Source organism: Phyllobates terribilis, unplaced genomic scaffold, assembly GCF_046119375.1.
Source record: "Phyllobates terribilis strain yellow unplaced genomic scaffold, ASM4611937v1 Scaffold_8__6_contigs__length_399053987, whole genome shotgun sequence".
Lineage (NCBI taxonomy): Eukaryota > Metazoa > Chordata > Amphibia > Anura > Dendrobatidae > Phyllobates > Phyllobates terribilis.
In genome coordinates, this window is record NW_027362768.1 from 157,953,462 (window position 1) to 157,981,203 (window position 27,742).

At 49.6% G+C, this 27,742-nt stretch overlaps 1 protein-coding gene across 1 annotated transcript in view; it reads right to left on the bottom strand.

Annotated features, from left to right (window-relative positions):
• Positions 1-24,131, bottom strand: part of LOC141156965 (dynein axonemal intermediate chain 3-like) — a 28,129-nt gene extending 3,998 nt beyond the window's left edge. Inside the window, exons 1-6 of the mRNA XM_073643569.1 lie at positions 24,057-24,131; positions 21,827-21,974; positions 7,416-7,503; positions 5,313-5,443; positions 3,683-3,746; positions 544-674 (exon numbers count right to left, since the gene is read on the bottom strand). Coding sequence (XP_073499670.1) covers positions 544-674; positions 3,683-3,746; positions 5,313-5,443; positions 7,416-7,503; positions 21,827-21,967 — 555 coding nt within the window. The 5' untranslated portion in view covers positions 21,968-21,974; positions 24,057-24,131. The remainder of the gene's footprint in view (positions 1-543; positions 675-3,682; positions 3,747-5,312; positions 5,444-7,415; positions 7,504-21,826; positions 21,975-24,056) is intronic.
• Between the last annotated feature and the right edge of the window lie 3,611 nt (positions 24,132-27,742).

Genomic DNA, 27,742 nt, shown 5'->3' on the forward strand with positions numbered 1-27,742 from the left:
CAAGATGCTGCCGCAGGCTCTCGTTCACACGTCCGTTTACACTTTCCTTTTCTTTGCCCTGTTTTTAAGAACAGATAAATGGAATATATGTCCAAAACGGATCCGCTGCATAACTGAGGCAAATGGAAGCACTGGGCCACGTTGGGTCGTATGGGGTCCATCTTGGTTTTTAAAATGTAAGAAAAAGAGCAGCGTGCAAAAAAAATTTTTTCTAAATACAGCACATAATAGAACTCAGACATACCCCCTAATAATCAATGCGGCCCCTCTGATTGCATTTCCATCAGTTATCCAGCAGATACATTTTGGACAAGAATTCTGCTATGGAGAGGAGCTCCGTCCACTATGATAATGTTGTGTTATTCCCTTCCTGCAGCAGGAGACCAAGGAGACATTTATTTCGGGGGTTTATAGGGCCCGAGAGTTATAGGGGCAGGACCTGCACTAGTTATGGATCCTGGGGTAGGTTCTGGGAGGAGCGCACTTCCCTGATCTCTTATATTATGTGATGGGGGTCCATCTGCCCAGAATAGTAATACTCACAGTGACTCCTTCCTTCCAGATAGCGAAGTTCCAGCCCCCGACGGTGAGTGCAAAGTCCTTCAGAAATGCAGATCTTTGCACAGTGTGGACCAGTCCATCATGGATGCCGTGTCTCTGCGAGGGTTTAGCACCTGCAAATACCAAAATTCAATCCACAGTCAGTGGATACACTGGAGATAATGCTATGGGAGACGCTACATGCCCTTCCAATAATTGTGCAGTTTATAAAATGTTGCTGCCATGTCCAGATGGTGAATTTACTTATAAAAAGACTATGATCCTGAAACTGCACTAAAAGTATATGACAAAGGTTCTAGACCCAATAATAATAATAATAATAATAATCTTTATTTATATAGCGCCAACATATTCCGCAGCGCTTAACAATTCACAGGTTCATGTACAACAGTCATAAGTAACATAGCTAAAGATAATACAATAATTACAGCAAAAATAATGACGACCCTGCTCCTAAGAGCTTACAATCTACAATGAGGTGGGGGTGACACAAAGTACAATGGCTTATTTACAAGGATAGTCCAGCCATCTTGAGGGGATGAGGGATAGATGAAGGCTGCATGAGCTCATCACCTGCCAGTATTTGTGGTGCTTTTTGGTTGGGTGGAGACTTATGTTTGGAGAAATAAGGAATGGGCTATGAGAATATAAAAGGACTTTGATTAGGGAACGTGATAGGCCACCCTAAACAGATGTGTTTTTAGGGAGCGCCTAAAACTGTGTAAGTTGTGGTTCATCCTAATTTCTTGGGGTAGAGCATTCCAAAGAATAGGTGCAGCTCGGGAGAAGTCTTGAAGCCGGGAGTGGGAGGTACGGATTAGTGCGGATGTTAGTCGAAGGTCGCTTGCAGAGCGTAGAAAACGGGTAGGCCGATAGACAGAGATGAGGGAAGAGATGTAGGGGGGTGCCACACTGTGGAGAGCTTTGTGGGTGAGAACAAGCAATTTAAATTGGATCCTATAATTCATGGGCAGCCAGTGCAATGACTGGCACAGAGCGAAGGAGTCTGAGTAACGATTAGCCAGATAGATGACCCTGGCTGCAGCATTAAGGATGGACTGGAGGGGGGAAAGTCGAGTGAGGGGGAGGCCAATTAAGAGAGAGTTACAGTAGTCAAGGCGGGAGTGGATCAGGGCAACAGTGAGGGTTTTTGTTGTTTCCAAGGTGAGAAAGGGGCGGATTCTAGAAATGTTCTTCAGGTGCAAGCGACAAGAGCGGGCAAGAGATTGTATGTGGAGGGTGAAGGAGAGATTGGTGTCAAACACAACGCCCAGGCAACGCGCCTACTTGCTCGGCATTATTGTGGTGCCACACATTGAGAGAGAGATGTCAGATTTAGAGAGGTGAGTAGACAGCGGGAACAGAAGAAATTCAGTTTTTGAGAGGTTGAGTTTCAGATAGAGAGCGGACATGATTTTAGAAACTGCGGCCAGACAGTCACTGGTGTTCTGTAGTACAGCGGGGGTAAGGTCAGGGGATGAGGTGTATAGTTGTGTGTCATCAGCATAAAGATGATACTGCAAACCAAATTTGCTGATTGTCCGTCCAATTGGGGCTGTGTAGAGAGAGAAGAGAAGAGGGCCAAGGACTGAACCCTGAGGAACCCCAATAGTGAGAGGAAGAGGGGAAGAAGTGGAGCCAGCGAACGATACACTGAAAGAGCGGTCAGATAGGTAGGAGGAGAACCAGGAGAGAGCAGTGTCCTTTATGCCGATTGAGTGAAGCATAGAGAGTAGGAGGTTGTGGTCAACGGTGTCAAAGGCTGCAGAGAGGTCAAAAAGAATGAGCAAAGAGTGGTCACCATTACGTTTTGCTGTCAGAAGGTCATTGGTTACTTTGATGAGTGCAGTTTCTGTAGAATGTAGAGGGCGGAAGCCGGACTGTGATGGGTCTAGAAGAGAGTGAGTGGAGAGGTAGCTGGTAAGGCGGGAGTAGACCAGGCGCTCCAAGAGTTTAGAGATGAAGGGAAGATTGGAGACTGGCCTGTAGTTGTTTGTGCAGGAAGGGTCAAGAGAGGGCTTTTTTAATAATGGAGTGATGATGGAGTGTTTGAAGGAGGAGGGGAAGATACCCGAAGAGAGGGAGAGGTTGAAGATTTTAGTTAGGTGAGTAGTGACGACTGAAGAAAGAGACTGGAGTAGATGTGAGGGGATGGGGTCAGTGGTGCATGTGGTGGGATGAGAAGAAGAGAGGAGCCTGGAGACTTCGTCTTCTGTGACTGGGTCAAATGTGGAGAGGGATCCAGAGGGGATGTGCGGGGGGATGGGAGTCACGGCACTTTGTGGCTGGGAGCCGATTTCCTGACGGATGGTGTCTATTTTCTCTGTGAAGTAGGAAGCCAGGTCCTCAGCACAAATGTCCGTGGTGGGGGCCTGCGCTTTAGGACTGAGGAGGGAGTGAAAGGTATCAAAGAGTTTTTTGGGGTTGTTGGATAGTGAGGAGATCAGGGTGGTGAAGTAGGTCTGTTTGGCGAAGTGAAGGGCAGAGTTATATGTTTTTAACATAAATTTGTAGTGGATAAAGTTTTCTGATGTCCGAGTTTTCCTCCATAGCCGTTCGGCACTTCTAGAGCATCGCTGGAGAAATCGGGTTTGCGGCGTGAGCCAGGGCTGTTTTACTCTGTGTTTAGAGGTTCTGAGGGTGAGGGGCGCTAATTGGTCCAGCATGCTTCTGAGAGTGTCATTGTAGTGGTTTACAACCAGATTAGGACAGGAAGAAGAGGAGATTGGGGACAGTGATGAGTGAAGGGAGTCTGTGAGTGTATGAGGGTTAATGGCTTGTAGATTTCTGAATGTGTGATAGGTAGGAGTGTGCTGGGGCGGGCGAGGATTTGTGAGCGTGAAGGAGAGAATGTTATGATCAGAGAGGGGAAGAGGGGAGTTATTTAGGTGGGGGATTGAACTAAGCCGGACAAAGACCAGATCAAGGGTGTTTCCATCTTTGTGTGTCTCAGAGGTTGAAAGCTGTGAGAGGCCGAGAGAAGTGGTTAAAGATAGAAGCTGGGATGCGGATGAGGAGGTGGGGCTGTTTATGGGGATGTTGAACGAAGAAGAAAACGGAGGAGGGTCCAGGATGGGTCTATGGACCACTGATGTACATAGTGTATATACAGACAACTCACTGATGAGTCTTCCAGTGTCTCCGTCCTTTTCCATCTTCCAGTCTGTGTACAGCAGCTCCCCGTCCTGTAGTAAGATGGACAGAGTGGACAATGGCGTGTTATATTGTCACTAATATATACACAAGACATATGGCCGCTCTTACCATTCCCAAAGTGCAGATCCAGTGAATGTCAGATAAGATGACCATACTTGTTAGATGGCTGGCACCAATCAGCCATTCCTCTGACCCCTCAATACACAGCTGGGTTCAACAAAACAATGGTATATCTCCAATGAGAACAAAGGTTCGGCCATGCTGGAGCCCATTGTACCTGATCCCTCTTCCCCCTACATCTGCCATTAGGAGAGAGTTCAAACCCCTCTCGATGGTCGGCCGGTGACTTCAGCCGACGTTCGTCTCTTGTGTGTACTGCACCTTTATAAATGATCTGAGGGGATTAATCAGTATTATATTCCCTGAAATGCTGGTTATCACAGTTCCCCAACCAGTGGCTCAGGGGCCACGTGTGTCTCTTGGGTCCCCGGCATGTGGCTCTTTTAGAAACAATCGTATCAGTGTAAAAACCATATCACTTGTAGTATAGCTGAAAAGTGACAAAAAACGCACAATAGGACATCACCCGGGCAATAAACGTTGTAGATAGTCTGGTATTACTCACCAGGCTGGGTTGTATCAGGCACAACTCCTATGCAGGTATAGATATCAGCTGCGCCGTATACCGGAATAAAACCAGCAGTAAATGCAATAGTAGAGAGGGATATACAGATAATTCTGCTGCAGGTCAAGAAGATATCCAATGGCGATGATGGTGTTGAAGAAAGAGCAGTTTTATTAAACAACGCGTTTCAGTCATTGCAGTCATTGTGTTTTGCTCCTGATGAAGGAGTTTGTTCAACTCTGAAATGCGTTAATTAATAAAACTGCTGTTTGTTCAACACCATCATCTCCATTAGATATCTTCTTGACCAGCAGCAGAATTATCCGTATATCCCTTTCTACTATATAAATAATTGTCCACTTTTATGATTTATTGATCTTACCTATGATGACTGTGCTGCTGACCACAAATATTTTCAGGATTTTGTCGTGTAGTCACTGGGCGATGTAAAGCCCCTGTACATTATCTCCTTCTGTGGATTCTTTATTTTGTGTGATTTGCTGTCAGGATTCCAGTTGACCTTCTACAGTTTGACCACTAGTGGCTGCTATTGTTCACCTTAATAATTGTGCTGCAATCCCACTCCTTACCACTGGAGGCTGCTGTTGTGTTCTGCAATTACCCTTTACTAAGATGGCAGATTCTGAACCTGTGGGATCCATCTTGTTTCCTGTTCAGTTCTACTTAAAGCTGCATGGATCTCTCACTCATTGCTTGAGTATTGTGTCTAGCTGTTAGCCTAGTTTCCAGTCTCCAAGCTCCTGAACATTCTTACCTGGATTGTTCTCACCTATCTATGGATTGTTTCCTACAACTCCTTTTTGCTAACTACAAGAACTTGTACTAATGCTTGCTTTTGCTGCTTGTGTGCCTTCGGCCACTGGTTTCCAGCAGTACTAGGCCAGTATCATAACATTTGCTGACATTTACCAAGCGCTACCGTCTGTATCTCAGAGATGGAAGAACTCACTTCAGTTCCGGCAAAATAACTGGTGTTGACGTCCTCCAGAATTTTGTTGTTCTTGGCAGAGGTCGCTCTTAAACTGCTGTAATGAATGGATCCCTCGGATTTCTCCTCTTTGATCGGAGTCTGTAGTTTATCTACACACGATGGAGAGAAAGAAGAGAATAAGTAATATTACAGATGTGCTATGAATATATATGGCTGTGTAAGCCCAGAGCGATCTGTCAGACCCATACAGCCAGGAATCATTATGTTCAAGAGACCACCTCACCGGCAGAGTATGGGGCGCTGGTGGTGGCAGCAATGGTCCTGGGTGATCACCATTGCTGACTATAGATCTTCCTCACCTTAAGCCTTTCTTAAGAACATATCACACTGAATCCTCCAAGACAATGGATGTCCTGTCTTTAGGAGCGGCCGTCACTGTTTGATCAGTGGGGGTCGCCCTATCCTATGGAGATACCTGACATCAGGGATCCCGTGCAGAGCCCTGTCCAGAATACAGGGAGGTGCACATGCCAACCTCCGCTCCATTCATTGCCTATGGGACTAGTGGAGAAGGAAGAGTACATCGCTCGGCTATTTCCATCAGTCCCACTGACGTCCTGCTTAGGGATGTCCTCCATGCTTGATTATCTATGAAGGAATGTCGTTTTCTGACCAGGCCACTGCTTGCCCAGAATAGATCCTTTCCTCATCCTTTATCTTTTTCACCGTGGATGTATTATCACAAATCTAAGGAACGGTGGTTCCTGCGAGAACGGCCAGCATCCTGCTATTAAAGGCGGCAGAATGGATCAGTGTCACATGAAGAAGCTGTGAGTTCCTGTATGTGATATCCTGAGGTTTTGGCGCTGAATGACAACGTGACGGAATTAGACTCAGGAGGAGAATGGCGTGTGCCGGGGAAACGTTGGCCGCGGCTCTGGAATGCCCGAGTCTGGCTGTAAAACAAGCCTGAGGCTTCCGCATCACCCCCGGGAAGTGTAGACCCCATTGTCCTCAAAGGAGCAGAGTCCGGGGATACAACGCAGGACTGCAGGAACAGGAGCCGGCTGTGGGGGCAGAGGCCTCGCTGTCTGTGGGCCCCAATAATAGGGCCACAAAATGTAACCTCCCAGCATATATAAGCTAGGGTGATAAAACAGTGACCTATACTACAGTAAACTCAGGAATGGACGATACAATGGGCAAAAGGGGCAACTGGACTGGGGCACTGCAATTTAAAGGGGTATTATTACCACCCACTTTGCAATACAAAATGTAATGTCCCTGCTTGCTCATATGCCAACATGGCATCCAGAAAACACAGCAATCTTCTCCCTGTGCGGAGTCACATATCTGTAGCGTCATTCTAACATCTTAGATGTCTTATAGGGAAAGTAAAGGAGGAACTGCGGATGCTCATCCTACATAAAGATGGATAGGAGAGAACGTATCTACTGACAACAGTCCTTACACAATGGCTTGTACTGTTTAGCACAGTATGGCGGTATTATTACATTTGGAACAGTATGGCGGTATTATTACATTTGGCACTGTATGGAAGCTTCATTATATTTGACACTGTATGGCAGTATTAATATATTTGGCATTGTATAGTGGTATTATACTTGGCACTGTTTGATGGAATTATTACATTTGACACTGGCGGAATTATTATATTTCGCACTGTATGGTTGTATTATTATATTTGGCACACTATGGTAGTATTATTATATTTCGCACTGTATGGTGGCATTGTTATATTTGGCATAGTATGGTGGTATCATATTTGGCACTGTATGGTGTCATATTATATTTGACACTGGTGGTATCATATTTGCACAGTATGGCAGCATTATCATATTTTCCACTGTATGGCGGTATTATTATATTTGGCACAATGTGGCACTTATTTGGATTGTATTGTGACTATTAGTGGCATGTTCTCTCCTTACAAAACATGGCAGTAGTTTCCACAGATCCTGCCCTGGACTATATGATATTTCCCAAGTATTCTGCTCAGAGACTGCGTCACTCATAAATCATGGAGTACTCGAGTCACATCATGTGCCCGGCCATCCATCGAGGTGGGATCCACCTGAGAGAGCACAGAGCTGGTCTTACCTGCCGTCCTGCAGTGATGATGCTCATCTCTAAGGCTGATTTTGATGGGGCTGAACTCTCCTCCTGTCTCAATCTTTGGAATTGAAGACTTAAAATAGAAAGAAATAACAGCAAATGATTGTTAGAAGTACAAAACTGCAAAATTCAATTGATTTCCTTATATAAGATGAAGCTCCAAACCACGCACAGCTGTTGTTATACAATCTGTCTACCTAAAGCCACCACTAGAGGGAGCTCAAGAGATCAGATAATACTGTATATACATTGAACTCAACAAAAAGTCAGTATACAGTGAGCACAGAAGCTCCCCCTAGTGGGGGTAGCAGACAATCACAATGCTGTCATATAATGCAGGGCACTAAAAGTTATACACAAAAATAAGAGCACCGATTCATATAAAGTTTTTGTAGAAATTAAAAATGTTAAACCTTCAAATGAGATGGTGTTAAAAGGCAGATATTACCTTCAATGCACGTAAATGAAAAGTCTGGTCACTTTGTATGTATAGTTTATTATTATTTCTCTTACACTAATGTAAAGTTATAGTGCTGGATTCACAATTCTGTAGCTTTCAGAGCTGAAATCTCCCGGCATGCCCCAGAATTGTAATTTCCATTAACAGTGATGCCTATTTACACCAGGTGATGTATAACAATCTAATGTGGAAACAGCTATCACTGCATCACAGCAGCTCGGCTTGTTGACCGTTTACAGTATGAACCAACAGAATTATGAATGCAGCTCTGGAGTATAAGGCTATGTGCACACATTGAATATTTGCAGCAGATTCTTCTGCAGCAAAAACCAGTAAAATACACATGTTTGTGAAGCCTTTTTTCTTGCATTTTTCTCACATTCACTTGAATAGATGAAAAACGCTGCAAAAAATTCTTAAAGAATTAACAAGATGCAGATATAAAAAAAGCATTAATGCTTCAAATCTGCAAGGAAAGCATAATCCACAAGTGCAGGAGATTTCACAAATCCCAGGAAAGCGCTGGTATGTCGTCAACACCTGTCCGTCCGAAAGTCTGCAATTAATTACATGGCTGGGGAAAAAATGTTGCATTAAGTTTCCAGCCAGGGAAGTAAATGAGGGGGAAAAGGAGATTTTTGTGTACTCACCGTAAAATCTCTTTCTCTTAGCCTCTAATTGGGGGGACACAGGACCATGGGTGTTATGCTGCTGTCCACTAGGAGGCGACACTATGCATAATCTGAAAAAGATTAACAGTGGCTCCTCCTCTGCAGTATACACCCCTGGACGGCGTCAGCCTTCTCCAGTTTTGTGCCAAAGCATTAGGAGGAACGTAACATGGATAACATAACCATGCCTATAAGAAGGCAACTATGTATGAGCTCAAACAAAACAATATGAGAACTCAACATAACAACGGCCCGGAACGGGCAACAGGGTGGGAGCTGTGTCCCCAAAATAGAGGCTAAGAGAAAGAGATTATACGGTAAGTACACAAAAATCTCCTTTACTCTGTCGCCTCATTGGGGGACACAGGACCATGGGACGTCCCAAAGCAGTCCCTGGGTGGTGTAACGGGTCTGGGAGGCGGAACCTCTGAGCTACTATACAAGGGGGCGGTCCTTGTAAGGGAGCGGGTGGCGACCAGGCAGGCAGTCACAGCAGGTGACCGGGACAGTCTCTGGAAGAACGGGCAGGAGGTCACGGCAAGTGACCGGGGCAGTCTCTGGGTAAAGGGTTGGTACGACCTGTGGCGGCTGATGGTAGACGTGAGCTCCCAGGTGAGCAGGCGAGAATCTCTGGATAAACGGGTGGTCACAGCATGTGACGGCGGAGCCTCCAGGAAGACCAACAGACAGGCGGCAGATGAGCGCTCCCAGGTGAGCGGGCAGAAGTCTCTGGATAGGCGGGTGGTCACAGCACGTGACGGCAGAGCCTCGAGGTAGGCTAGCAGACAGGCAGCAGATGAGCGCTCCCAGGTGAGCGGGCAGGAGTCACTGGACAGGCGGGTGGTCACAGCACGTGACGGCGGAGCCTCCAGGTAGGCTAGCAGGCAGGTAGCAGATGTGCGCTCCCAGGTGAGCGGGCAAGCTGGTCCATAGACAGACTGACAGGAGTTGGAAGGCAGACCGTCGGACCTCAGGCAAGCAGGCAGGTAGCTGATGTGCGCTCCCAGGTGAGCGGGCAAGCTGGTCCTTAGACAGACTGACAGGAGTTGTAAGGCAGACCGTCGGACCTCAGGCTAGCAGAATATCAGGCAGGAATAAGACAGCAAGCTGGCAGGAATCTGGCAGGTATCTGGCAGGTAACTGGCAACGGGACCTGAGGGCTGAAGCAGAGTAGTGAACAGTGCAACAACATTGCTCGGGCACCTCCATTTTGGAGGAGGTGCCTTATATATGGTGAAGTCCTCCGGCCATTGGCCGGGGACTCCTTAGGACGGCGCGCGCGGCCCCTTTAAGAGGGAGGGAGAGCGCGCGCGCGCGCCCTAAGCACAGTGGCCGGGAAGGAGCGCGCGCTGCCAGCAGAGCGGGAGGAGGACGCCGGGCACGGAGCAGAGAGGTGAGGGGAACAGCGTCCCTGCCTAGCAGAGAGCAGGGACGCCGGCGCTACAGTACCCCCCCCCTTTAGGCCCCCCCTTTTTTAGGCCAGACAGAAATTTAGCAAGGATAAGAGGGGCATGGATGTTCTCCCGGGGCTCCCACGTTCTCTCCTCAGGACCAAACCCCTTCCAATCTACTAGAAAAAAGGTCTTTCCTCTTACCCTTTTGGTGGCAAGAATGTTCTCTACCTCAAACTCGTCCTCAGCAGAAACCGGAGCAGGAGGCGTACCTGTAGACTTGGAAAAAGAGTTAAGTAGCACAGGTTTGAGGAGAGATACATGGAAGGAGTTAGGGATCCGTAAGTTGGCCGGGAGTTTCAATTTATAGGCCACCGGGTTGATCTGACTGATGACCTCCAGAGGGCCGATGAACCGAGGCCCTAACTTGTAAGAAGGTATCTTGAGTCGGACATATTTAGATGAGAGCCAGACTTTATCTCCAGGACGAAATTGTGGAGGATCCAGGCGTTTTTTGTCAGCGTGTCTTTTCATCCGTTCGGACGACTGAAGGAGTGCGGATCGGGTACTCTCCCAAATGGAGGAAAATTTGCTAACGAGAGATTCCGCAGCCGGGTTGTCCACAGAGGTGGAGACAGGAAAAGGAATCCGAGGATGCTGACCGAAGACTACAAAAAACGGGGATTTGGAGGAGGATTCGCTCTCGTGATTGTTATAAGAGAACTCGGCCCATGGTAGGAGATCCACCCAGTCTGAATGATGAGCATTAACGAAGTGCCGGAGGTAACTGGTCAGGTTCTGATTGATCCGCTCCACTTGACCATTGGACTGTGGGTGGTAAGCGGAAGAGAAGTCCAGGGTGACGTCTAGCAGTTTACAAGTGGCTCTCCAGAAGTGTGAGGTGAACTGTACCCCACGATCCGACACGATGTGGAGGGGCAGGCCATGAAGACGAAAGATGTGACGAATAAAGTCTTTAGCTAGCTCGGGTGCAGACGGGAGGCCTGGCAGGGGAACGAAATGAGCCTTCTTGGAGAAGCGGTCAGCGACCACCCAAATGACCGTACAACCGGCAGAGACTGGGAGGTCAGTTATAAAGTCCATTGCTATATGCTGCCAGGGGGCAGCAGGTACAGAAAGCGGAAGGAGGCGACCGGCTGGCAGATGTCTCGGAACCTTGTTGCGGGCGCAGGACACACAGGCAGAAACAAAGTCTATTACGTCCTTGTGCAGGGTAGGCCACCAGTAGTGCCGGGTAATAAGCTGGAGGGTCTTTTTCTGACCGGCGTGGCCAGCCAGTTTAGACGAGTGACCCCAGTGAAGGATCTTCTCCCGATCAGGTACTGATACGAACGTCTTTCCGGGAGGGAGACGATTTAGACTCACGGGAGCCACCTGCATTACTCTGGCGGGATCGATGATGTGTTTCGGATCTTCCTCGAGATCAGACACCAGAAAGGATCGAGACAAGGCGTCCGCCTTGACGTTTTTGTCAGCCGGGCGAAAATGAAGAACAAAATCAAAGCGAGCAAAAAACAAGGACCACCGGGCTTGGCGCGGGTTAAGTCTCTGGGCATGCTGGAGGTAAGCCAAGTTCTTGTGGTCAGTGTAAATTATTACCGGGTGAAGAGCCCCCTCGAGCAGGTAACGCCACTCCTCCAATGCCAGTTTGATGGCCAATAACTCTCGGTCTCCTATGGAATAATTGCGCTCTGAGGAGGAGAAGAGTTTCGAGAAGAAGCCGCAAGTTACCATCCTCCCGGAAGATGATTTTTGAGTAAGTACCGCTCCGGCTCCAGAGGAGGAGGCGTCAACTTCCAGGAAGAACTGCTTGTTGCCGTCCGGGCGATACAGCACCGGGGCGGAAGAGAAGGCCTGTTTTAAGGAAAGAAAGGCCTCTTCTGCTTCGGGCGGCCACTCTTTGGGATTAGTACCCTTACGGGTGAGCGCGGAAATTGGGGCAGTCCGGGAAGAGAAGTGTGGTATGAAGAGGCGGTAGTAGTTGGCGAAGCCCAGGAACCGCTGAATGGCCTTCAACCCCTGCGGTCGAGGCCATTTCTCGATGGCAGACAGTTTCTCTGGATCCATTCGTAGGCCGGTCTGAGAAATAATGTAGCCCAAAAACGGAAGCGAGGTCTGCTCAAAGAGGCACTTCTCGTATTTAGCGAAGAGGTGATTCTGCCTGAGCCTGAGCAGGACCTGACGAACGTCCCTCCGGTGAGTCTGGAGATCCGGAGAGAAGACCAAGATGTCGTCCAGGTACACCACTACGCAGGAGTAGAGAAGGTCCCGGAAGATGTCATTGACCAACTCTTGAAAGACGGCAGGAGCGTTACAGAGACCAAAGGGCATTACCAGATATTCATAGTGGCCGTCCCGGGTGTTGAATGCCGTCTTCCATTCATCCCCCTGACGGATACGAACCAGGTTGTACGCCCCACGGAGGTCCAGTTTGGTGAAGATTCTAGCCCCCCTCAGACGATCAAATAACTCCGGAATGAGCGGAAGGGGGTACTTATTCTTCACCGTGATCTGGTTAAGGCCTCTATAGTCTATACAGGGACGGAGAGAGCCGTCCTTCTTTTTGACGAAAAAGAAGCCTGCTCCCGCCAGGGAGGTAGATTTCCGGATGAATCCCCTGGCCAGATTCTCCTCAATATATTCGGACATCGACCGGGTCTCAGCAGCGGATAATGGATAAATACGCCCACGGGGAGGAGTAGTACCGGGTAACAGGTCGATAGGGCAGTCGTATGGTCTATGAGGGGGTAGTGTCTCTGCCTCCTTTTTATTAAAGACATCAGCATAAGACCAATAAGGAATCGGAAGTCCAGGTAGATTAGCTGGGGTAGGAGAAGGACGGACGGGATGGACGGGAACCAGACAGGTCTTATGGCAGTCCTGTCCCCAGCGAAGGACTTCTCCGGTCTGCCAGTCAAGCACGGGTGCATGTCTCTGGAGCCAAGGTAGACCTAGCAAGAGGGCGTGAGAGAGTCCAGGCAGAACATGAAAGGAGATACTCTCAGAATGCAGCATTCCCACCTGCAGAGTAATGGATTCGGTGATGAGTTGGATGGGGCGTGGTAAGAGACCCCCATCCACGGCAGCAACAGACAAGGGTACAGCCAGAGGTTTGGTGGGGATGCGGTATTTCTCTACCAGGGACTGTGAAATAAGATTCCCGGCTGCTCCAGAGTCAAGTTGGGCTAGTTCGAAATAACGGTTCTCCCCGCAGACGATTGAGACTGACAGCAGCAGAGATGGAGAGGATTTATTCTTGTCTAGGTCGACCTCTCTGAGCGAACCTAGACACAGGTGTTTCCCGACCTCTCCGGGCAGGCACGGATCCGGTGCTCCTTACTGCCACAGTAGAAGCAGCTCCCCTCGGCACGGCGTAAGTCCTGACGGGTTTTGACCATCTTGGTCTGGTCGACCTGCATAGGCTCAGGAGAGTGTACCTGGGGAGAGACGGAGGGAGTGACGGGTTTCTGAAAAGTAGGAGTTAGACGTGGAAACCTCCTCTCACGGGTGACCTCTTTGGCACGCTCCTGGAACCGTAGGTCAATCCGGGTGGCAAGAGTTATTAGGTCATCGAGAGTGGTAGGAATGTCCCGACCGGCAAGTTCATCTTTAATACGGCCGGACAGACCCTCCCAGAAGACGGATACCAGAGCGTCGTTATCCCAGGCCAGCTCCGAGGCAAGGGTACGGAACCGTATGGCATATTGGCCCACGGTGAGACTTCCCTGACGGAGGCGTAGCAGTGATGATGCGGATGAGGTCTTCCGTCCGGGTTCGTCGAAGACTTTCCGGAAAGCCGTGAGAAAGGCAGGCAAGTCGGACACCAGGGGTCTCCTCTCTCCCATAGAGGATTTAGCCAGGCCAGGGCCTCCCCGGTGAGATGGGACATGATGTAGGCAATTTTGGCCCGGTCGGAGTTAAACTGGTGGGACAGGAGTTCAAAGTGCAGGGTGCACTGATTTATGAAGCCCCGAGCCTGGGCGGAGTCGCCTCCGAAGCGAGGAGGTGCAGAAAGCCGGGGTCCGGGGTAGGATACCATGGTATTAGTGGGCAGCGGAGCTGCCGGATTGCGAGTCATGGCACTGGCGGAGGTTGCTGGCGGAGCAGTCAGAGTGTCCAGGCGAGAATTGACATTCCGCAGGTGACCCAGGATGGACTCCTGTTGGGACCTCTGACGGGACAGTTCATGACACAGGTCCGAGAGAGAGGGAGCTTGGGTGCCACCGGGTTCCATGGCCCGAGCAAACTGTAACGGGTCTGGGAGGCGGAACCTCTGAGCTACTATACAAGGGGGCGGTCCTTGTAAGGGAGCGGGTGGCGACCAGGCAGGCAGTCACAGCAGGTGACCGGGACAGTCTCTGGAAGAACGGGCAGGAGATCACGGCAAGTGACCGGGGCAGTCTCTGGATGAACGGGCAGATGGTCACGGCAAATGACCGGGGCAGTCTCTGGGTAAAGGGTTGGTACGACCTGTGGCGGCTGATGGTAGACGTGAGCTCCCAGGTGAGCAGGCGAGAGTCTCTGGATAAACGGGTGGTCACAGCATGTGACGGCGGAGCCTCCAGGAAGACCAACAGACAGGCGGCAGATGAGCGCTCCCAGGTGAGCGGGCAGAAGTCTCTGGACAGGCGGGTGGTCACAGCACGTGACGGCAGAGCCTCCAGGTAGGCTAGCAGACAGGCAGCAGATGAGCGCTCCCAGGTGAGCGGGCAGGAGTCACTGGACAGGCAGGTGGTCACAGCACGTGACGGCGGAGCCTCCAGGTAGGCTAGCAGGCAGGTAGCAGATGTGCGCTCCCAGGTGAGCGGGCAAGCTGGTCCATAGACAGACTGACAGGAGTTGGAAGGCAGACCGTCGGACCTCAGGCAAGCAGGCAGGTAGCTGATGTGCGCTCCCAGGTGAGCGGACAAGCTGGTCCTTAGACAGACTGACAGGAGTTGTAAGGCAGACCGTCGGACCTCAGGCTAGCAGAATATCAGGCAGGAATAAGACAGCAAGCTGGCAGGAATCTGGCAGGTATCTGGCAGGTAACTGGCAACGGGACCTGAGGGCTGAAGCAGAGTAGTGAACAGTGCAACAACATTGCTCGGGCACCTCCATTTTGGAGGAGGTGCCTTATATATGGTGAAGTCCTCCGGCCATTGGCCGGGGACTCCTTAGGACGGCGCGCGCGGCCCCTTTAAGAGGGAGGGAGAGCGCGCGCGCGCGCCCTAAGCACAGTGGCCGGGAAGGAGCGCGCGCTGCCAGCAGAGCGGGAGGAGGACGCCGGGCACGGAGCAGAGAGGTGAGGGGAACAGCGTCCCTGCCTAGCAGAGGGCAGGGACGCCGGCGCTACAGGTGGGAAGCAATGGACGAATATTGTGTAGAGAGGCCCCTAGAACTGGAGCACCGCCGCCTGCAGAACACGTCTACCCAGGCTAGCGTCTGCTGAGGACTGGGTATGAACCCTGTAGTGTTTGGTAAACGTGTGTAGACTTGTCCAGGTGGCTGCCTTACACACTTGTTGTGCCGAAGCCTGGTGCCGAATGGCCCAGGAGGCCCCTACCGCACGTGTAGAGTGTGCCGTAATACCTGCTGGAAGAGGAGAATTTTTGAGGCGGTAGTCCTCTTGTATGGTGGATTTGATCCACCTGGCAAGGGTAGCTTTGGAAGCTGGCAGACCCTTGCGGCCGCCTTCCAGTAGAAGGAAAAGAGAATTAGACTTCCGGAAGGGCGCAGTCCTAGACACATAGATACGTAATGCCCTGACAAGGTCAAGCGTATGCAGAGCCTTCTCCATTCTATGAACCGGGACCGGACAGAGGGATGGTAGTGAAATTTCCTCATTGAGGTGGAAGTTGGACACAACCTTCAGAAGAAAGGATGGGACTGTACGGAGAACTACCTTGTCCTGGTAAAAAAACAGGAAGGGCTGCCTGCAGGAGAGTGCTGTGAGTTCAGACAGCCTGCGTAGCGAGGTTATTGCCACCAGGAAAACCACTTTCTGGGATAGAAGGTGGAGTGGGACTTCACTAAGGGGTTCAAAGATGTTTCCTGCAATGTTGTCAGTACCAGGTTGAGGTCCCACGTTTTTAGCGGTCGTCTGTAGTGGGGAACCAATCGGGAAACCCCCTGAAGAAATGTCCTTACTTGCGGCTTGTTAGGAATGCACTTCTGAAAAAGCACTGAGACAGCTGACACCTGGCTCTTAAGGGAGGCCAGGGACAGTCTGGCCTCCAGACCCGATTGGAAAAACTCAAGTACCCTGGGGAGGCAATAAGGGAATGGGGTCTGGCCACGAGATTCGCACCAGGTAAAGAAGGCTTTCCAGGTACGGTAATAAATCTTAGCAGAGGTTGGCTTCCGTGCCCTGATCATGGTTGCAATGACGTCCGGTGAGAACCCTGACTGGGTTAGAACCTAGGTCTCAATGGCCACACCGTCACAGAAGATCCGGGCGGTCGGGGAGACGTCAGGGGATGTCTGCTGTGAGCTGAACAATGTCAGCGTACCATGTATGTCTGGGCCAGTCCGGTGCGATTAGGTGGTTGGAACTCCCTCTTGCTTGATCTTCCTCACCACTCTGGATATCAGGGGGAGAGGTGGAAAAAATGTACAGGAGCTGGAACTGGGTCCATTCCTGAACCAGGACGTCCGCTCCTAGCGCCCTCGGGTCGTGTGTTATGGCCATGAAGTTGGAGACCTTGGCATTGAAGTGGGATGCCATTAGGTCCACGTCCGGAGTCCCCTAGCGATGGCAGATCTGGCGAAAAACTTCGGGATGGAGAGACCGCTCTCCTGAGTCCATTGCTTGCTGGCTGAGGAAGTCAGCTTCCTAGTTGTCCACACCCGGAATGTGGACCGCAGAGAGAACCGAACCTGTGTCTTCTGCCCAGTTGAGAATGTGTGTCACTTCTCGCATCGCCTGGGCACTGCGGGTCCCCCCATGGTGATTCACATATGGTGGCATTGTCTGACTGTACTCTGATGTGAGAGGCTGCCAGTAAGTGATGGAAGGCTCTCAACGCCAGGAGGATGGCACGAAATTCCAAGATGTTGATGGGCATGGTCGCTTCCTGGGGACCACTTGCCCTGTGCTCCGTGGTGTAAGTGCACCGCACCCCAACCAGTCAGGCTCGCGTCGGTGGTCAGAACCTTCCATTGACCCGTGAGAAAGGATTTCCCCTTTGTTAGTGACGCTGGCTTGAGGCACCAGTGCAGGGTCCTCCTGGTTGACGACGTCAGCTGGAACTCCCTGTCGAGAGACAAAGGGGTTCCTGTCCCATGACTTGAGGATGGCTAGTTGGAGAGGCCTGAGGTGAAGCTGGGCAAATGGGACCGCTTCTCTTGCCGCCATCATCCTGTCGAGGACTCTCATGGCAGACCGGAGAGATCGAGGGGATTTGTTGGTTGAATAGCATTCCCAGGAAGGTCAGAGACTGACTCGGGGTTGGTGATGACTTTTGTAGGTTGACTAACCAGCCCAGGCGACTCAGAGAGTCGGTTGTGATTGAGACGCTGAGGTCGCAGTCCTTGAAAGTAGGAGCCTTGATAAAGAGATCGTCCAGGTATGGAACGACTACTATGCTTCTGGAGTGCAGGACGTCCATGGTGGCTGCCATGGCTTTGGTAAACCCTCTGGGAGCTGTGGCGAGTCCGAACGGGAGAACCACTAACTGGTAGTGGTCCTGGTCAATTGCGAACCTGAGAAATCTCTGATGGGCGGGAGCAATTGGTATATGCAGGTATGCGTCTTGTATGTCTATGGAGGCGAGAAATTCTCCCTTCTCCATGGACGCAATGATGGGTTTTAGGTCCAGTATGGGCCGTACGCCGCCTCCTTTCTTAGGGACTACGAATAGATTGGAGCAGAACCCTTGGATTGGAAGTGAACTCCATCTTGTATCCCGAAGACACTAGTTCCCTGACCCACCTGTCTTCTGTAACAGGCAGCCAGACTTGATGAAAGAGAAAAAGTCGGCCGCCCTGAGATTTTTCTCCTTTGGACTTTGACTGGCATGCTTTTGACTGCCAGGTCTTGTCCGACTTTTGCGTCAACCGCGAGTTGTCCTTGCGTGGGGTGCGGTTGCTATTATGTGCTGGACGCGAGACGGACCACCCCGAAGAGTTCTGAAAGGATCGGAATCGAGTTTGGTTACGCTTCCTGTAAGTGCGTTTGGGTTTCAGTTGGGGGAGAGAGGTACTCATACCCCTGGTGGCGTTGAATATCATCATGTCCAACTGTTCGCCAAAAAGTCGACCACTGAGGTGCGTGAGGGACTTCCTTGAGGCTGCGTCTGCTTTCCATTCCCGCAGCCAGAGGATACGCCAAATCGTGATGGCGTTTGATGCTATCCCTGCTGCACCCCTTGCTGAATCCAGAGTTGCATGAAGCATATAATTTGCTACAACTGCTATTTGAACCGTTTGGTCCGACAGCTCAGGAGCAAATGCTTGGAGGCCAGCTTGTAAATTTTTGGGGCCAAGCCAGGAGACCTTGGCAGCCCCAAACTGAAGCGAACGCGGGAGCCAGGGAGGCCCCTGCGGCCTTGAAAATTGAACGAGCCTTGCGTTCCATCTGCCGGTCTGCTTCATCCCTGAGGGTTGAGCTATCTGGCAGTGAAAGGGGTGACTGTGGTGCTAGCCTAGAGACTGGGGGATCCACTTTGGGTGGATCTGTCCATTCCTTGGTGACCTCCTGTGGGAAGGGGTACCGCGCCTCCAGATATTTGCGATTTAATGATTGATTTAAACTGTGGGTGGTCAAAGAGATCTTAGGCGGCTTCAGAGCTCCTTCGAAGGAAATGTTGGATGGATGGGCGAGATTACGTCCTCAACTAGCGCTGTATTGCTAGGGGGGATTGAGATCAGCGACCCTTCAGTTTCCTTGTCAGAGTCGGAATCACAGATGTCTTCCGAATCCTGTGTATCGCTAAGGTGTCTCCTGCTGGATGAACCGGGGCGGAGGCTTTCTCTGGTCGGGGATCGCTGCAGAGATCTGCATTGTCTGTCCCTGGTAGGGGACGGTCTAAATGACCTGGAATTACGGTGTCTCTCTCTAGAAGGGGATGACCGTGTGTTATGGGATGACGCAGATGAACATGACCTGTGGGTCCGCTAGCGTCCTGACCTAGACGTGGATGTGCCCGGGTCGCATGTCCCTGAGTCGAGCTCTCCCTTTGCTGGGTAGCCCCCTTTGCTAGGTAGCGTTCATAGCCGAGGCATGACACTCCAGAGCCTGAAGCAATGTGGGGGTTGGGCTATCTATAGACTGCGTCATAGATTGCGACATCTGAGTCACCCATTCCTGCGTGGCATTAGACCCGAAGCATTAGCAGGGGCTTCTTGGGGCTCTGGCACAGTAGTCTGGATGCAATCCTGGTAGTGCGGGTACGTGCTACCACTGGGGAGAGTATTACTGCAGGCTGTACAGAGTGCATAATAGCAGTCCTGCCTGGTTCTCTTGGACCTTGAGTCCGGCATAGTGCACAGGGGTAGGGCCCTACTATGTAGAGGAGCGTATAAGAAATAATGGATTCACAGCCGAGGAGGAACTCCAGCTGTGATCTTACCCCACCAGTGTGCCCCTAGGTCCAGCGCCGAAGATCCACAGTCCTGTGCCTCCCCGGAGACTGGCAGGCCTGGTCTGTATCTGCCGACCGGTAGCTGCAGGGTTAATTCTTTATCCTGCAGCAGATAATGGCCGCCGGAGTAAATTTTAAGGAAGAAGGGCAGCAGTTGCTGTGTGAAATCGTGCCCTTTCAGTCTGGATCCGCCCCCTCTATGACACTGTAGAGTGTCATATTTGTCATCCGGGGGGCGGAGAGGAGGTGGCGGCTTCGGCCTAGTCGAAGCCGCGGTCTAAATTAGATGCCTGATGCCCAAAGGGGCTCCAGGCCGGCGCGGAAGTCGGGGAGGGGGCCGGATCTGAACCGGACCCCCCCCCGGATTTAAAGGCAGGATAGCGGTGGGGGTATAAGCGGAAGGGGGGCCCTGAGAAGAGTCCCCCTGAGGCACCATAGAGCTGGTGCTGCCGCAGAGACAGGGCAGGGAGGCCTGTGCCTGTGTTGTGCCATGCCTGCCTGCACTCCCCCCGACCCCGACAAGAGCCTGCAGCAGGGCTGGGGTCCCTGAATTCAGCTGCAGTGTGCTGGCTACTGGGAGCTGCAGAGTGCTGCCTGTACAGGCCCTACCTGAGGCGTCTAAACCTAATGCCCCCAGAGGGGGATTAGGGAGGGTGCTGCTGTCACCATCAGGGGGCTTTATCCTCGCCTCGCCTTGACCTCAACCCAGAAACCAAAAGGAATTGGGGAAGGAGGGGGGTCTCGACTTCGAACCAGCACCCGAGGGGATGGGGAAGGAGCGACATGGGGAATAGCCATCTCGACTTCAACTGTGCACCCCGTAATAGGGGGCAGAGGAAGGAGCCATGTCGGGAGTCTTGCAGGAGACCCATTTTTCTTCATCTGTAATCCTGTCTGGAGAAAACGAAGTAAAAGTTTTAGGTGTGCCTCCTATGCGACACTAAGCAAAAACTGGAGAAGGCTGACGCCGTCCAGGGGTGTATACTGCAGAGGAGGAGCCACGGTTAATCTTTTTCAGATTATGCATAGTGTCGCCTCCTAGTGGACAGCAGCATAACACCCATGGTCCTGTGTCCCCCAATGAGGCGACAGAGTAATGCTATTTTTTTTTGCATCCAGCATAAGTGATAGCGACCAGACATGATGGAGAAAGTGCCGGAGCCGCTCTAATATGACAATAATCCTGGCCGGGGATTATCCGCAGATCCTTCTTCCGGTCATCTCTGGATCGGCTTTTCTTCTTTCTTCATAATCTAATACAAGCACCAAAATGACAGCTGTAGCATCAGATATTGTTATTTAGAGAAGCATTGGTACAAGCATTGGCTCTAAATGCACCCGCTAGGCCAACTGCAAACCTATCACTATGCAAAAGCCATAACTTAAGGCCACGGCCCCACTATCAGTTTTCGGTCAGTATTCGTTCAGTATTTTTTCTCAGGAGAGGGAGTTAAAACCAGGAGAGGAACAATCAGAGAAAAGGTATAATAGAAACAAGTCATCAATTCTGCACTTATCACCCACTCCTGGTTTTGGCTCCGACTCCTGAGAAAAAATACTGACCGAATACTGACCAAATACTGATAGAGGGGCCGTGGCCTAAGAGGAGTTTTCTGCTATCAGTAAACCTCTGGATGCAATTTGTTTTAAAATATCAAACTGATCTTTTCTCACCCTCCCCGGGTCCAGCGCTGATATCATCTAGCCACCACTGCAGGTAATCACCCTCTGAGAGGCTTATGCCATCAACTCAGGAAGAGCCGCTGAGCTCAGTGATTGGCTGCAGCGCTGGTAATATGCAAAGATTCAGTGCTGGACCTGGTGAGCTGGAAAAAAAACTTTAAAATTGTTCTTGTTTCTGCCCATTTATCCCGCTGTGCTTGGCATACGACTGATGATTTCTCATACAATCTTCTCTGGCTTACTGCTGTTTTGTTAAACAGTCTGTGTCGCACAGGGAGGCAGTGTATTGTATAGCACTTACAGAATAACCTGTAGTCACACTGAAATGGCGGTGGCCGGGACAGGAAGGCGAGCGTCTGCCAGCGAGAAGCAGAGAAATACTAAGGGATTAGGATGGAGTTACTGTAGCCATAAAGGTGCCCAGGTATCTGCAGAGCAGCTGACAGCCATTTCTTCGAGAACCCATACACCTGTGCTTCGGGGGGGAGTCGGGGGTCTCCATACAGGTTCGGATGACTTTCTCTAATGAATATGGAGGCCCATGGGCCCATAATGTGACCAAATAGCTGTTAGTTAAGTTGGATCTTGTATCCTGATGGATCTGCACCTTGAGTAGTGGCCTCCAGATTAGATCGAGGTGTTTGAAGATATCCGGCACCCCGAGAGGAGCCGAGTGCTGGTTCTCCTCTTGTTTTCTGCTTGTCGGCGTCTGTAGATGAGTCTTGTGTGAGCGAATGTCCCAGAACATCACAGAACTGTAGAGGAGAAATGAGATTGTGTCAAAGGAAATCCAACCAACTATTCATATGAGACAAGAAATCAATAGCAATCTCCAGAATATGTGCGTCATGATGATTTGTCGCTAAGATTCTGCAATCTGCCCGGGAAATAACATCCGACAGAACGTGAGTGAATGAACGCTGGAGTGGACTTGGCGTTTTATGTCTGTGGTGTCTGAGCTCCTACTTATGCAGAAGCTGGTGGTCACCTCTGCGTGCTGAGAGATTATTGGGGGTCTCAGGACATTTAAAAAAAAAAAAAAATGTAGGTAGACTTTAGGATGACCATATACATGAGATGAATCTTGGCCAAACCAATGTGTCTTTGAAAACTTTGGATCACATTATGATGTCTAGCTTTTGAGGATCTTTTGGTCTACTTCACTTTGTCAGGCAGGTCCTCGTTAAGTGATTTCTTGATTGAGAACAGGTGTGGCAGTGATCAGGCCTGTGTGTGGCTAGGGAAATTGAACTCAGCTTCCCAAAGATGTGATATACCACAATTAATTTATGTTTTAAGGGGGGGGGGGCAATCACTTTTTCACACAGGACCCTGTAGGTTTGGATTTCTTTTTCCCTTAATAATAATGACCTTCATTCAAAAACTGCATTTTGTGTTTACTTGTGTTATCTTTGTCTAATATTTAAATTTGTTTTGTGCTCTGAAACATTTAAGTGTGAGAAACATGCAAAATAATAAGAAATCAGGAAGGGGGCAAACACTTTCACACCAATGTATATTATGCTTCCTACAATCAGACGTCTCACTATAAGGCAAAATTCAGACGTCCATATATCATGTTCCAAGTAAGGACCACGATGCACGGAGCGCCTGCAGGGGTGGACTTTTAATAAAGAATTTTATTCGGGCTGTTTGTTTATTTACAATATTGACTATGGGGTTAGTATTGGGGGCGTCTTATAGACACCCTCCATTACTAACCTGGACTTCATGTCAGCTGCCAATACAAGGCTGACATGAACCCCGACACTATTACCCCACTGCCACTGCACCAGGGCAAGTGGGAAGAGCAGAGGCTAAGCGCCAGAGTTGGCGCATCTTATTGATGCGCTATTCCTGGGGCCACTGAGGGCTGATCTCATTAGCCTTGGAAGGGGCCAGTATCCATGGCCCCTTACCTGGCTAGTAACATCAGCCCCCCACGGTCAGCTTTCCCTCTGCTGGTTATGAAACTGATGCGGGAGCCCACACCATTATTTTTAATTTTATTCTTCATTTTACACTGGATGCTGAATACAACTCCCATCATTGTCTCTGAGATCAGCGCGAGCAGGGGACAATGATGAGAGCTGCCTCCAGCAGTCGGTGCAGGGGATCAGCGTGAACTGTACTGCTGATTCCCAGACGCCGGTACGTGTCACGCTGATAACACACGTATGTCATCTGTGTGTCATCTGTGTGCACGTGTGCAGCATGCATTTTGTGAGTGCTGCACCAAAAAACCTGTCATGTCTGCGGGTTTCTCACATGGACACACAGCCCGTGTGACAAACCTGACATCTGCGCACACCCACTGAATACAATGGTTGTGGGTATGTCAGTATTTGCGGCCCTTTAAAAACGGACAGCATACGGACATACAAAACAGACCTGTGAATAGGGCCTTACAACGTGTAAAAGTAACCGCGTCGTCTGGAAATCATCAGGACAGGATTTTAGCCTTTGAGTTTGATTCCAGAAAAGTCTCAGTAAATCACAGGTTATGCGGCTTTTGCAGAAACTCATTGTTTTCCAATATGGAAAAAAGTTGTGAGAGTTTTTGCAACTTTCCGAAACTTCTGAATAGAGAATATGCCAAATTGTCCAGCCATGAAGCCCGCTCTCCAATATCAGCAGGCAGATTGTTGTTGGGGCGTATAGTAATTGGATGATGATTACTGTTATGGCAGCAAGATTTATCGTCACCCGGATTTCCAGAAATGATGGGTGTTATTGTTACATCATAAGAGAAAAGAACAACTCAATGACTTTTACTACAAGGAAGATCCAGAGCATCGTCTAATGGAAACCCGGAAAAGAAAAGTCACTCCACATACCAGTCAGGAGAACACGTGGCGAGCTGGACGCAGTAACCGCTTTTATTCTCATAAGGATATCCAGTCCGAGTTATCTGAAAAGTAAAAATCACACAAACAAATATGGATTTATTATAAAATATTGTTTGTATGAACGTAGGGTTACATGGCATTAAATCTCATAAAGGCCTAAAACCTGGAATGGATGGAGACAATTTTCTAAATACATTACTCATACTGATCCTGAGTTACATCCTGTATTATACTCCAGAGCTGCACTCACTATTCTGCTGATGCAGTCACTGTGTACATACATTACATTACTTATCCTGTACTGATCCTGAGTTACCTCCTGTATTATACTCCAGAGCTGCACTCACTATTCTGCTGGTGGAGTCACGATGTACATACATTACATTACTTATCCTGTACTGATCCTGAGTTACATCCTGTATTATACTCCAGAGCTGCACTCACTATTCTGCTGGTGCAGTCACTGTGTACATACATTACATTAGTGATCTTGAGTTACATCCTGTATTATACTCCAGAGTTGCACTCAATATTCTTCTTGTGCAGTCACTGTGTACATACATTACATTACTGATCCTGTACTGATCCTGAGTTACATCCTGTATTATACTCCAGAGCTGCATTCAATATTCTGCTGGTGCAGTCATTGTATCTATATAAAATGCATCCGTAATTTACATGTCGCATTTTGTAGATTTTTGAAGATAAAAGAATCTATGAGATGTAAATAGTGACATAAAATTGTAGAACAGTGATCTGAGTCGCTCCTCCTGTTGGACTCGCTGAGTGTCTCTTCCTTATGACACATCATGGCGGCGGTACATCTGCCAATATTCTGCATAGGAATCTGACACATCACAAGTCCTCTCATGCCGGACTTTTCCTCCCGATGTTCTGGACTTCGTCAGAGGAGTTTTTGAAAGTAAAAAAAAACATAAATAAAATAATTGGTGGCCAAAACTCGCCTCAAAGTAGTCCGGGAGCCAGTGTAAGTCAGTGATCACCTCCCGGTGGCCGTGCTCTATAGAGGACACTGCGCAGTATCTCACCAGCTCCAGGGACCTTCTGCTCCAAAAACGCCTCAAAATAAATCAGTGTGATCGTACCCTAAAGACCCCCATACATTTTAGACTCACGGCAGCCGAACCCTCAGATATCAGCAGGGTCGTCCGACATTAGTTTAATGTGAATAGGAGCCTCCCGACTCTCCCCGACACATCATGTTCGGAGACAGAAGGGTCGAACATGTTCGATTGTTGCCTCTGAGATAAGCCACATCCTTAGGACTGACAGTGGCTCCTTCATGGAGGAGAGTTCAGATGACAGCTATCTATCGTGTACACTGGCCACATATGTGGCACCCCAGAGGGTCTGGTTGCCACAGTGGTAGTAATACCATGTCTGGGAGCAAAACAGGAGTTTCCTGGTTAGGGAACACACTACCTGCAACACCTCCTGCTGCAGACCAGAAAAGGGGAGGATCCTGCCCTTTATTACTGGATCTGGAGGCGGGGTTAGCCAGTCTAGTGACAGGAGTCAAGCAGGACACACTAAGGAGCAAGGAGCTGAGGACTGGAGCTGGCAGAGTTCATCCTAGCCGGAGTATATACAGAGTTGTGGACACCGGAGTCCGAGGCTGTGGGAACCTTCAGGCTCAGCAGCAGATACCGCAGGGCAGGGGATTTCAGGTCTCCTGGCCCAACAGAAGCCCGGAGGCTCAGCCACAGGAAAGGACCAGTACCATCACAGAGGAGCGAGGAATACACGGGATCCGAGTCGCCAGCCATACGGGTGAGCACCGCACGTCACACTCAGGGACGTGGGCTACAACACGACTATAAGCGAGATAGCCAAAGAGTAGAGTCAGAACGGCAGGCCTACAACTCCACCTGGCCAAGGGAATTCCAGGACTGCTCCCAGACTGACCAGGCCCTCATCCATAGCAAGTACTCCCGTTGGGGTCTATATAATTACCACCAGTAAAGACCCTAGGACTGCACTGCAAAGACTCCGTGTTATTATTACTGATCCAGGCACTATCACCACCATCATCCATACACGCTGCCCTGAAGCTCCACTCTTCCTGTGGGGAGTTACATCACCTTGCTGCCCATACCATCAGCTTCAGTGGACTGCTCCGCAGCGGCGGTTCCCAATAACCGCATCCCACAGGTGGCGTAGTCGGACTATATATAGCCTATACACATAGACTAGCCTGGTTTGACCGCCCTGGGTCACAGACCGGGTCGCCGCCACGGTGACTACAACCCCCAGCATCTACAAGGTCCGGCTCCGGGTACCAGAAAAAGTCAGCCGATATAGTGGAATTTAGAAGTTTGGCCGATCAATTATAAAAAACGATTATTCACGGTTGTCGACAGGTAACTTCCATTTGCCAAAAGTGTGATCTGTCAGTTTGGGTGCTTTTTAGGCCGTTGTTGGTGACATTAATGATGTGTATTATGGCACGAGCGTTAATAATAATAATTTTTATTTATATAGTGCCAACATATTCCGCAGCACTTTACAATTAAATTAGAACGTTGATCATTTGCTGCTATGATACAAGTGATCAGTTTGTTTCGCCTCATGTACAGCAGACCCTTCCCTTTAATAATCCACCTTCTGTAATGTTCCCAGTACCTGACCGTTCATACATCCTGCAGCGATAATATTGGGGTCACTTGGGCAGAACTGGAAGCAATAAATGTCATCTGGGCATTCGAGCATCAGCTGGAGAGAATAAGAGAAAAAGTCACCATGAGACGGGATCGCAGCAGAATTCAGGAGCCCCAGGACCTGCGGATGGATGGGGTCATTCAGGCTCCAAATGAGAATCAGCGATGGCGTCAAGATGAGCTTAAAAGAAGCGTTGACTCGATCCTCCAGCGACAGCCGTTCTGTGAGCGAGACTGCGACCAAACCTGGTGAAGGAATAAGTAGTACAGAACGTATAATGTATAGTGGATTGCAAAGTGGGCAGACATGTCAGGAGCTGAGCTGCTCCATAGCCAGGCGGTGCCGGCTGTGTAATACGACCGGCACCTGCTGCTATGGGCGCAGTCACATAAGTCGGACCAAGATCGGAACACAATGCCAGGACTGGCTGGCGAGTCTCCCGACCCGAGCATGAAGCCGAAACGCTTGGGTCGGGAGAGCCGCCGGCCAGTCCAAGCATTGTGTTCTGATCTTGGTCCGATTTATACGGCCGTCTGACTGCGCCCCAATAGTAATGATGGGAACTTGCTGGCGCTGGTTGCGCCTGTGTGATAAGGAAATCATTAAATGTGATGTCGCAACACAACACTGTTTACTGCCATAACATTACAGTCATGTACATACTGTATATATATATAAAAAAATACACACATGTGGTATCCTCGTGTTCAAAAAAGTCAGATCTATCAAAATATAAAAACAATTAACCTTATCGGTAAACACCGTAAACGGAAAAAATTCAAGAACACCAAAATTACATTTTTTTGGTTGTCACAATTCCACATAAAGGGATGTAACAAGCGATCAAAAAGTCACATGTATTCAAAATGATGTTAATCAAAACGTTGTCTCACCCCGCAAAAAAATAAGCCTCCACACAGCTCTATAGGCTGAAAAATAAAATTGTTACGGGACTCAAAAAATGGCGACTAACCCCCAAATTTTTTTGTTTACAA